General features: G+C 41.1%; 1 protein-coding gene across 1 annotated transcript in view; it reads left to right on the top strand.

The window, feature by feature from the left end:
* LOC118428614 (retinoid-inducible serine carboxypeptidase-like) overlaps positions 1 to 11,691 on the top strand; it is a 22,376-nt gene extending 10,685 nt beyond the window's left edge. The window contains exons 8-14 of the mRNA XM_035838719.1: positions 3,878 to 4,006; positions 6,621 to 6,717; positions 8,637 to 8,750; positions 9,283 to 9,345; positions 9,727 to 9,804; positions 10,239 to 10,393; positions 11,093 to 11,691. Of these exons, the coding sequence (XP_035694612.1) occupies positions 3,878 to 4,006; positions 6,621 to 6,717; positions 8,637 to 8,750; positions 9,283 to 9,345; positions 9,727 to 9,804; positions 10,239 to 10,393; positions 11,093 to 11,155 (699 nt within the window). The 3' untranslated portion in view covers positions 11,156 to 11,691. The remainder of the gene's footprint in view (positions 1 to 3,877; positions 4,007 to 6,620; positions 6,718 to 8,636; positions 8,751 to 9,282; positions 9,346 to 9,726; positions 9,805 to 10,238; positions 10,394 to 11,092) is intronic.
* The last annotated feature ends 817 nt before the right edge of the window (positions 11,692 to 12,508 follow it).

Below are 12,508 nucleotides of genomic sequence, written 5' to 3'. Positions count from 1 at the left end.
TTTTTGGTTTGGGCCCGATGCGGCGGAGTATCACCGTTTTTTGAGGTCGTTTTCCGGTGGTTTGGTGCTCGGGCAGAAGGTAAATTCCCCTTAGTTGAGTGGATTATCTCCTGTCCGGGCCATAAGGGAAGGAAAGGCTCCTTATGAACCGGTTTAAAGCCCGATCTGGTCTATAGGCAAAGGAAAGACAGCTTAGTCACCCGTATAATCCCCTATCTGGTCTATAGGCAAAGGAAAGACACCTAACTTACCTGTACAATGCCCTATCTGGTCTATAGGCAAAGGAAAGACGCTTTACTTGCCTGTATAATGCCCTATCTGGTCTATAGGCAAAGGAAAGTTGCTTTACTCACCTGTATAATACCTATCTGGTCTATAGGCAAAGGAAAGACGCATTACTCACCTGTTTAATGGCCTATCTGGTCTATAGGCAAAGGAAAGTTGCTTTACTCACCTGTAAAATACCCTATCTGGTCTATAGGCAAAGGAGAGACACCTTACTTACCTGTATAATGCCCTATCTGGTCTATAGGCAAAGGAAAGACACCTAACTTACCTGTATAATGCCCTATCTGGTCTATAGGCAAAGGAAAGACACCTTATTCACCTGTATAATACCCTATCTGGTCTATAGGCAAAGGAAAGTTGCTTTACTCACCTGTATAATACCTATCTTGTCTATAGGCAAAGGAAAGACGCATTACTCACCTGTATAATGGCCTATATGGTCTATAGGCAAAGGAAAGTTGCTTTACTCACCTGTATAATACCTATCTGGTCTGTAGGCAAAGGAAAGACACCTTACTTACCTGTATAATGCCCTATCTGGTCTATAGGCAAAGGAAAGACACCTTACTCACCTGTATAATGGCCTATATGGTATATAGGCAAAGGAAAGTTGCTTTACTCACCTGTATAATACCATAACTGGTCTATAGGCAAAGGAAAGACACCTTACTTACCTGTATCATGCCCTATCTGGTCTATAGGCAAAGGAAAGACGCCTTACTCACCCGTATAATGCCCTATCTGGTCTATAGGCAAAGGAAAGACGCCTTACTCACCCGTATAATGCCCTATCTGGTCTATAGGCAAAGGAAAGACACCTTACTTATCTGTATAATGCCCTATCTGGTATATAGGCGAAGGAAAGACACCTAACTTACCTGTATAATGGCCTATCTGGTCTATAGGCAAAGTAAAGTTGCTTTACTCACCCTATCTGGTCTATATGCAAAGGAAATACACCTTACTCACCTGTGCGGTGTCTTACCTGGTCTGTAATCAAAGGAAATACACGTTACTCACCTGTATGGTGTCTTACATGGTCTGTAATCAAAGGAAATACATGTTACTCACCTGTACGGTGTCTTACCTGGTCTGCTATAAAAGGAAACACACCTTACTTACCTGTATGGTGTCTTACCTGGCCTGTTATAAAAGGAAACACACCTTACTCACATGTACGGTGTCTTACCTGGTCTTCTATAAAAGAAAACACACCTTACTTACCTGTACGGTGTCTTACCTGGTCTGCTATAAAAGGAAACACACCTTACTTACCTGTATGGTGTATTACCTGGCCTGTTATAAAAGGAAATACACGTTACTCACCTGTATGGTGTCTAACCTGCTCTGTAATCAAAGGATATACACTTTACTCACCTGTACGGTGTCTTACCTGGTCTGCTATAAAAGGAAATACACCTTACTTACCTGTACGGTGTCTTACCTGGTCTGCTATAAAAGGAAACACATGTTACTCACCTGTACGGTGTCTTACCTGGTCTGCTATAAAAGAAAACACACCTTACTTACCTGTACGGTGTCTTACCTGGTCTGCTATAAAAGGAAACACACCTTACTCACCTGTACGGTGTCTTACCTGGTCTGCTATAAAAGGAAACACACCTTACTTACCTGTACGGCGTCTTACCTGGCCTGTTATAAAAGAAACACACCTTACTTACCTGTATTGTTGTCATTTATTAAGAATAGAAAAACAATTTGTTTGTCAATGTTAATAAAGGTACATTTTACAATTGAAATTTTCTACGTCATAACTAAATGTTATAAAACATTTCCTTTCTGTACTCAGAAGAGGAGCCCGCTCATGCCATGTTCCAACATTTTATTAGACTATTAATAGCATGTGGTTCCATTTTTCTGCTCACAAATAATGCAATTAATATTGTTTATGTCTCAACCCCTTCCAATACTTTAAAAATATTTAGGAAGTGAAATGAAATACATTTTTGTATTTGAAATAAGTTTGTACACACTGTAACAGATACTCATCTAATCAAATCCTCATTTTAGCAATGTTTCTGTGATAAATAAAGATAAGAAAAGTCCAGTTTGGTGAAGAGTTATTATTATAATGTAAATAGTATTGTTAATAATGAATAGCTATGTTTTTCTAGTATTGGTTACCTGCCCCTAGTCAGGTTTATAACACTAATGTGTCTGAGCCTTTTGTACATTAATTGGGCACTGAGGAGAATCAATATCCATATTTGCACTAAGTTCCTCAAACCTGGGTAATTATAGCACAGAAAAAAGGACCACATTGTAAATATCAGTCAGATGATAGCACTATGAATTGAAAATCTTGTTCAGAATTCACTCTAAAATGGTTGTATGATAAGCTATGCTACAACAGTCCCTCCCGCGATACTTATAGAACAGTCCCGCAAGGAGGTCACATGACTAGTGCCCGCCATTTTGAATTGCCATTGTTAATGTATGGCAGTATCGGCGGCGTACGTTTTGACCAAAAACAGGGACTTAAAATGCTTGTAAAGCACGGAAACTCCGTACACATCAATGGGACACCATTTTGAACATGTTTGTGGCGGTAGGTTTAGGTGTCGTTGCGCGACGGCTGATATTTTTGTGGATATAGTGGGCATTGCCATTCGCTAAAAAGACATTTTGCTGGGCGTTCGCTAAAAAGACCATCGAGAATCGAAAACTTTGATTTATGTCACTTCGGGTCGATGGATTGACTTGAAACTCAGGATTAATACATGGGAGCACAACGTGGACATATTCCAAGTAAAAAAAATGAGATTCGTGCAGCGCGGACTTGTCTAGAGTGGGCGTTTGTGGGCATTCGCTAAAAAGACCATGCGCTATTGTAGGGGGGTCTGGGGGGAGTTTTTGATGATTTTAAGTTTAAAATGTGCATTCTAAGGTATCCTTAGAGGTAAAAATACTGTTACAGAGGTCACAGTAGAAGACTGTGACCACAGATGACCTGGCAGCATCCCTGGTCAATCAGAATTTCATGCTTGTCAGATGATTTTCTCCCAGTGTGAGGGCGTCCAGGGGCATCAAATTTCTTGTTATTCTAAGAAAAGTGCGTCCAGATGACGCGTTGACGCATGCCTGGCTAAAGGCCTGCCCTGCTGCCAAACACAGAGACTGTAATACATATGGATTTGGACAGGATACTTATCAATAACATAGATAGAAATGAAGACAAAAAAAAAAGACCGTGTTGCAAAACGTTTTTGTGAATGTTGATGTATTTCCCATGTCCTGTGCAGTCCCTACTGGACCATGTTGGTCTCCAAGCAGTGCAGAAGTCGGCACAGACTTATCAATAACAAGTTTCTAAGTTCATAAAGGATAGAAATGAAGACAACAAAAAAACTTTAAGTGTTACAAAAAGTTTCTGTAAATGTTGATGTATTTCCCATGTCCTATGCAGTCCCTACTGGACCATGTTGGTCTCCAAGCAGTGCAGAAGTTGGCACAGACTTATCAATAACAATTTTCTAAGTTCATAAAGGATAGAAATGAAAAAAAAAGAACCTTAAGTGATACAAAAAGTTTTTGTGAATGTTTAATGTATTTTTCCTTTCCCATACAGTCCCTACTGGACCATGTTGGTCTCCAGGCGGTGCAGAAGTCGGCACAGATGACTCAGCAGGCGGTGGACCAAGGTCGCTGGAAGAACGCCACGGAACTCTGGAGCAGGACGGAAGACGTCTTGGAGGAGGTGAGAGACTTTCACTTTCATTTATCACAGTCACTTTCTTATCCAGGTAAGAAGGTAAAGGCAGTCCCATTGCCTTTTTGAGGTCGCAGGGTCAGTGGATTATTAATCATCAAAAATCAGTGAGTGTCTACTGTCAAGGGCATGACACACTTGCTATACACAAGTCAGGGGTAGGAGGAACCCCTTACATCCTCCTAGGAGACGGAAACTCCAAACAAGAAAGCTGCATCTGCTGGGGCTGTCTTACACGTGGCATGCAGTACTAGTGTTGTCCCTGTGGGACTTAGTGTGCCAGTAGACGAGAGGGTGGAGAAGGACGTGCACAACCCTCCTTTACCTTAAAAAATCATGTGCAGGCCAGGCAGACGGGTCGCCTAACCCACCGTCTGTCTACCATTGTCTTCTGAGACAAATGTTTGTATGCCAACTGTCTAGGGTACGGTATACAGGCTTATCATTGACGTCATACTAATTATAATTTGAATTCTCCGACGACCATGTTGGCGGGTAATTGATTAGCATGGGTTAACCAGGGTCGGACAAGTTTTCTAAAATTCACTTGTCCTATCAGGTAAGTACATAGAGTCGATTCCATATTACCGAGAGGGTGTTTCTTGCCTTTTGTTCTAACATTTTGGAAATCTTTGTAACAATCTAATCTGTGATAAGTAACTGTTTAGAACTATTTATAACATCTATGTGACGTTCTAAATATTTCTATAGTATTCAAACATGTTAGAAACATTTCTAACATCAAATACATTATTTCTGTTAGTTTCTAAACTGTTCCAACATAGATGCATCATTTGTGATCACATGTTCGAACATGGAAACAATATGATGAAACTGGGTCAGTGGGCTGGAAAGAGGGCAATTCACACATCTCTGCCAAGTGCAGGAAATTACGTCTGTCTGCCACCTTCTCACAAAAGACTCACCAGTGTCTTCTGAAGAAAATCTAAAAATACAAGGCCACACAAAGGACCCAGCTTAGCACCTTTGTTTATGGGGTCAATAACAGTTTTTATGGAGGGAAAAAATGACACAAAATGTTGGAACATGTTGGAACAATAACAAAAACACAGACGTTTGAAAATTGTTCTAAATAAAGAGATAATTATATCATTACTTTCACAAATGTTCCAACAAATATAAAAAAGGTTCAAACATGTTTAAACTTTCATTTTGAAATGTTTGAACAATTTCGAACTTTAGTGACTGAAATGTTCTTATACTCAAAATAGTTCAAACTTATTACAAAAATTATTTCAAAACCATCTCGGTGACTTGGAATTGACTCTACTTATTAGAAAATTTACTTGTCTGAACCAAGGAGGTTAAAAAACACTTGTCTGAACTTACTTTTCACTTTTCCGGAGATTTAAGTGACATTTGTCTGTTAGTAAGTATTTTCAATTCCATTAAGTTAATGAAATTCTTTTATTGTTGGCTGTATTTGTCTTTGTTGACCAATGCTTGATGCTATGACTGTGACAAGGTAACAAGTATATCAAAATCTCTCTCATGGAATAATCTTACTTGCCTTATTGGACAAGTGGGGTAGGACATGCACTTTCCTGGACAGCACTTTCACTTGCCCTGGACAATCGGGCTAGTGGACTTGTCCAACCCTGACTCTCCTTTCAATGTCATTTTATCTCTCTAACGTTGACTTTTATGTAGATTGTATGTCTAAACTTTCTATTTTTGTATGCCCTGAGGAAGATTAGCTGCAGTTTACAAATCTTGAATGTTAGCAAATGGACTTGATAAAGTACCCACGGCAAGTATCCAGCTAAAGTCAGGCTCTAGTACCCATTTTACATCTGCAATGGGTGGCGTGAGGAAAGTAGCGTTAAGTGTCTTTTCCAAGAATACAATGTCTATCATCATGACATCGCAGTCTTTGATGCCACTTACTTAGATGAAACTCTTAGTGAAACTCAGACAGGGAAAATCCTGGTTAAGTCGGGTCACTCTCTTGACTTTTATTTGTGGGTGAAGATATATGAGGGTTGTCTGATATTTTGACTGCAGACCCTTTGTGGCAGTTAATACTAAGTATACTCAGGGCTCAAAATACTGGGTGCATGTGCACCCAGGTGCACCCAAAATTGGAACTGTGCACCCAATTTTTTTCAGTGGGTGCACCCAAATATTTTCTTAGGTTTATGTATGGAAAAATATCAAGTATGCTAGTATGCATTATATTCTTGACATCTAACTTACTAAGTGTTAGAAAGATATTCAAAATGTCTGTCATGTTACTTGTATAAGAGTTTGATAGCTTTTAACTAAGTTTTGTTATTAGGTTTCCTTGACATTCTACTTAAATTTAAGTGGTGTGGTGCACCCAATTTGTTAAGCTGGGTGCACCAGTGCACCTAATCCCAAAAATGAATTTCGAGCCCTGATACTTTTATAAACCAACATTTGATCTACATTTGATCATTGCCAAGCAAATCTATCATGCAGTATTTGCTTGGTGACTTCTTCTTTGTTGATGTACTGAAGTTCAAGCAAGATGTTGAATGATCAGATTGAGAGGTACTGGGTGACTCTCAAGTTCTGTGAATTAATTAGTATTCTACCAAAAACTTCCATCTTGTTTCAGTTCAGCAATGGAGTGAGCTTCTACAACATTCTTGGAGACAAAGTCAAGTTTGCGGTGTCTGACGGTCGAGCACCTGCCTTCAGTAATCCATCCATTGGTGAGTCACTCTTCAGTCCGCATACTTTAAAAGCTTAGAATATGTCTATATTATGTACCTATGCTATGTACCTATGTATGATTTTTCCTCTGTCATCTCAAATTTGAGATTGTACCCTATATCTAAATGTTTAAAACTTTTGTTGGGTTGGCTATCCTGTTAAATACAAGTCTGTTACAACAGAGATTAAGGTTATATCACTGTGTTTCCCTGTCCCTGAATGTGTTTCCCTGTCCCTGGTGATGACTATGTTTCCCTGGCCCTGACTGTGTTTCCCTGTCCTTGGTGACGACTATGTTTCCCTGTCCCTGACTGTTTCCCTGTCCTTGGTGCTGACTATGTTTCCCTGTCCTTGGTGCTGACTTTGTTTCCCTGTCCCTGGTGCTGACTGTGTTTCCCTGCCCCTGGTGCTGACTGTGTTTCCCTGTCCCTGGTGATGACTATGTTTCCCTGGCCCTGACTGTTTCCCTGTCCTTGGTGCTGACTATGTTTCCCTGTCCTTGGTGCTGACTTTGTTTCCCTGTCCCTGGTGCTGACTGTGTTTCCCTGTCCCTGGTGCTTACTTTGTTTCCCTGTCCCTGGTGCTGACTGTGTTTCCCTGCCCCTGACTGTGTTTCCCTGCCCCTGGTGCTGACTGTGTTTCCCTGTCCCTGGTGCTGACTATGTTTCCCTGTCCCTAACTATGTTTCCCTGTCCCTGACTGTGTTTCCCTTTCCCTGGTGCTGACTGTGTTCCCCTTTCCCTGGTGCTGACTATGTTTCCCTGTCCCTGGTGCTGACTGTGTTTCCCTGTCCCTGACTGTGTTTCCCTTTCCCTGGTGCTGACTGTGTTCCCCTTTCCCTGGTGCTGACTATGTTTCCCTGTCCCTGACTGTGTTTCCCTTTCCCTGGTGCTGACTGTGTTCCCCTTTCCCTGGTGCTGACTGTGTTTCCCTGTCCCTGACTGTGTTTCCCTTTCCCTGGTGCTGACTGTGTTCCCCTTTCCCTGGTGCTGATGATGTTTCCCTGTCCCTGAATTTTTTCCCTTTCCCTGGTGATGTCTGTATTTCCCTGTCCTTGGTGCTGACTATGTTTCCCTTTCCTTGGTGCTGACTATGTTCCCTGTCCCTGACTATGTTCCCTGTCCCTGACTATGTTTCCCTGTCCCTGACTATGTTTCCCTGTCCCTAACTATGTTTCCCTGTCCCTAACTATGTTTCCCTGTCCCTAACTATGTTTCCCTGTCCCTGACTATGTTTCCCTGTCCCTAACTATGTTTCCCTGTCCCTGACTATGTTTCCCTGTCCCTATGTTTCCCTGTCCCTGACTATGTTTCCCTGTCCCTAACTATGTTTCCCTGTCCCTGACTGTTTCCCTGTCCCTGACTGTGTTTCCCTTTCCCTGGTGCTGACTGTGTTTCCCTTTCCCTGGTGCTGACTGTGTTTCCCTGGTGCTGACTGTGTTTCCCTGTCTTTGGTGCTGACTTTGTTTCCCTGTCCCTGACTGTTTCCCTGTCCCTGACTGTGTTTCCCTTTCCCTGGTGCTGACTGTGTTTCCCTGGTGCTGACTGTGTTTCCCTGTCCCTGACTGTGTTTCCCTGTCCCTGACTGTTTCCCTGTCCCTGACTGTGTTTCCCTTTCCCTGGTGCTGACTGTGTTTCCCTGGTGCTGACTGTGTTTCCCTGTCCCTGACTGTGTTTCCCTGTCCTTGGTGCTGACGGTGTTTCCCTGTCCCTGACTGTGTTTCCCTGTCCTTGGTGCTGACGGTGTTTCCCTGTCCCTGGTGCTGACATTGTTTCCCTGTCCCTGACTATCTAAATGTAAGCAGGTTAGAGAAAATTTCTGGTTATCCTGGTATGATCTACCAACCCGATGGTTGTGTGCTACAGTCTTGAAATAAAATGCACATGAACTACAGCTGATGTGTCTTGTCCTGTTGCAGAGAAGCTGTACAGGAGGCATGTCTCCCCCCTACATGCGCCCAGCCTGGCTGAACTCATGAACGGACCCATCAAGAAATACCTGGGAGTCATACCTGACGATGTGACATGGGGAGGTAGGTCACTGCTTACTGGGTTTATAACTTTGGTTTCATTATCTTTGATTAATTTACTGTAGAGCCAGGATTATTTCAAGTAGCAAAATAGCCAGCTGTTTGTTTCATTTTGCAATCTCATTTTTTAATGCAAATTAAGAAAAATGGGTATTTTGAGGCTTGGAAACAAAATTAAAAGAATTACATAAAAGATTTACCTAACTTTCACCTCCGCAAGAAAGGCTATAACTTGAGTAAGTACAAGCAGTTAATGCACAGTAAGAAATAATTGATGCTATATGATATATTTGGGCCACAATATCAGATACTTGCATGCATTGTGTTCATGTGCATGATACAATACTAGTATTGAATGTGAATATTAAGAATTCAGAAATTACAGCAGATTGAGGAAAAGTGCTATTCACCAGTCCCCTTCCTTGCTTTATTGCACAATGTCATATGTTATGATTTTTGGAAGATACCATCCATGCAGTAAGGTTTGCGTGGCCCAAACAGCATCCTCCTGATGTTTTATATTTCTCCTTCACAGCTCAGTCAGGAGAAGTGTTTGCAATGATGGCAGGGGACTTCATGAAACCAGTTATAGACATCGGTAAGAATTTTTTGATAAAATGTTATAAATGTAGGTACTGTATATGCATTTAAGTTCGCGGGGATTTAATTTCGCGGTAGCAGGAAAAATGGACTTTTCGCGGTGGTTTTAATTTCACGGTAGCACCATGCACTGTAGTCTCGTACTGTTATGGAAAAATGTTCGCGGTGGTTTTAAATTCGCCGTGAAGTGGCCGCCGCAAAAACCGCGAACATTAATCCACCGCAAGCATTTCTGCATTTACAGTATATTTATTCTACTGTCTGATGACTTTTCATTTTGTAGATGGTTGATCATGTGGTATGCAAATAATAAGGGAAAATCCTGTTACTCAGCTGGTGTCCCCTTTTAATTTCTAACTTTTGTTCTGTTTCTCTCCAGTTGATGACCTGATCCAGAACACAGATCTGTCTGTTGTGGTGTACAACGGACAGTTGGACCTCATCTGCAACACAATTGGTGAGCACGCCCAGCAGATATCTTTTTTTTTCTATTTGCTCTTGGACAGACAGGACAATGTGGCACTGCACTCAAGTGACTACTTTTAACAGTGCCTCATACACATTCCTGAAGTCAGGTACCCATTTTTACACTTAGGTTAAGAGTGGGGGGTCGTGTAGGGTGCCTTTCCCAAGGGCACAATGTCGGGGGTAGCAGATATGTTTTAATGAGTATTCTCAGTGCACTTGGCCGCATGGACAACTTCTGGGCACTGAATTTATATTGGTTGCTAATTGTGTGTAATGAGAAAAATTGATTGTTCTTATACTCAAGAAATTTTAACTGAATCTTGAATCTCCTGAATTGTATTGAATATAATGTTTACTTGGATGTCTAACCTTCATAAACGTGATAACAACTATTATAAAACCTTTATTCGTTGACCTCCACAGGAACTGAGGCTTGGGTGCACAAGCTGCAATGGCCGGGCCTGTCACAGTTTGACACCAAAAAGTGGACGCCGATTACTTCCAAGGAGATAACTGTTGGCTTTGTCAAAACTGTGAAAAACTTCTCATTCTACTGGATCTTAGATGCTGGGCATATGGTAGGTTTATTTCATTAGTCATTAAAATGCACTATGGTGTACATGTACATTACATTGAAACATAGACTAATGACATAGAATGCTAATGTCAATTCCAAAGTCAAAGAATTCAACATGTCAAACAACAAAATTGAAGAATTACCTAATTGTCCGTACACCATACTGTGTTTAGTCATATGTTCAACCTTTCTGACAATGTAAATTTCATACCGAAGACAGCTTTAATTTTTGCTAAAAACTTTTTTCAATTGTACCCTTGCATCAATTTGGGGTTCCAAATGGATGTCATCCATATAATCAAATCAACATGGCCTTATAATGACACTAGGGTAACTATGTCAATGATGGTTAGACATCCGAGTAGAAATAATAAGATACAACACCAAATAGCAATTACTCACAGCAAGCAAATGTATGTGATTTGGAAATGGTCAGGTGTTTCAGAAATATGTAACACGTAAGAAACGACTGTTTCCAAAATCATATACAGACTTGCTTGAGTAATTGCTATGGTGCACTTGTATAACTGTGACTCTCAAAGCAGAGGTTAGGCTCTGGCCATTTTCTTTTTACTTTCTTCCTGATAAAAACGACTAAAAAAACGTTAAAAAACTGCCGGCGCCTAATCTCTGCCTGGAGAGTAGATAACTGTTACCTTGATTCTATATTGTTAACTTTTTTGGTGCTCTCCTACTGTAGGTACCAGCAGATGCAGGGGAGACAGCTCTAAGGATGATTACCATGGTGATGGAGGGCCAATGATGAAGACAACGTCGTTGTTGTTGTTGTAGACTTGTAGCAGTAGCTATCATGCATGGTGTTCCAAAGGAACTGAACTTACATGGACAAGCCAAGGACTACCGGTACCAGTACCACTAAATGCTTCTTCTGCGGACCATTCTACCTTAATTCCTGGACCTCCGTTCGGATCATGTCCTTGCCCTCCTTGGATAGACTTGTACTATCTCCGGATGAGGATAGGCGGTCACAGATTATTTTCAATGTACTTATAAAAGCGTAACAGATGTGTATTGTACATGTTAAGGTTTATTTGTAAACAGTTGTTGAACAACTTTGAAGGATTGTTAAACTTGTCCTCTTGCCTTACACTCCATTTCTATACATCATGTTTTCATCGATTCTAATATAATTTTGAAATGTTAGTGTGAGCATCTCAATGAGCCATATTCAGCAGCTGCTGCAATATCAGTACAACTTTTAGGTCCAACAAATCTGCATCGACATTTGCTTATTGTCTTTCCGATGGCTTGATCAATAATTAAAACATACACGTACACTAGGGGTGGGTACCGGTGTGACAGCGTTCTCGCCCCCCCGTGATCTCGCCCCCCCGGGGGCGAAATCACTAGCGATCTCGCCCCCCCGGGGCGAAATCACTAGCGATCTCGCCCTCCCCGGCTAGTGATCTCGCCCCCCTACCTCGCCCCCCTTTAGCGATTTCGCCCCCCCCCCCAAAAAAAACGGGTTTACATGGCATTTTAGAAGTTGATTGGTATAAATCACAAAATGTAGTTTCAGAATGATATAAGTACACGACTTTGATACATATCTCCATTCATAGTATCAATATTAACGTAATTACATGGTAATAAGATAGTTGAACTTGTTTCAGACAAGGAGGGTTTGGTCCCTTGTATTCCCATTATTGCATATACCTGAGTCTTGACATAAGATGTATTTCATTGTATTCACCTGTCCTCAAGCAACCTATATATCTCCAATATGAAGTCTCTACAATGAAGTGACCACAAAAGAACTATGTAATGTCTTTATTAATTATGCAAATATTAGGTATTAATTAGAATAACGCACATTTTGGTATATGCACCTGGCCAAGGGATATCTTCACCTCCAACATGACTGTCTTTTCTAGTATTTAGGAACTGATGCATTTACCCGTGTTTCTTAAGACAGGTACTTTACTAGTGTTTGTGTAGCATTTAGCAACAGCTATATCAACTTGCGCGTAGATAGTGTTTATAATGAGAAACTATTATTCACGTGTGTTTTTGTTAGTGCTTTGGAAATGTTTCCAGCACAAGAAAGAAAACACTGTGACAAAATGAAAACATATAGCTGACGTATTCCGTACCA

The sequence above is a fragment of the Branchiostoma floridae genome, chromosome 13, assembly GCF_000003815.2.
Source record: "Branchiostoma floridae strain S238N-H82 chromosome 13, Bfl_VNyyK, whole genome shotgun sequence".
NCBI classification, from domain to species: Eukaryota; Metazoa; Chordata; class Leptocardii; order Amphioxiformes; family Branchiostomatidae; genus Branchiostoma; species Branchiostoma floridae.
The sequence above is the reverse complement of the archived record's forward strand: the minus strand, read 5'-3'. Positions and strand labels throughout refer to the sequence as shown.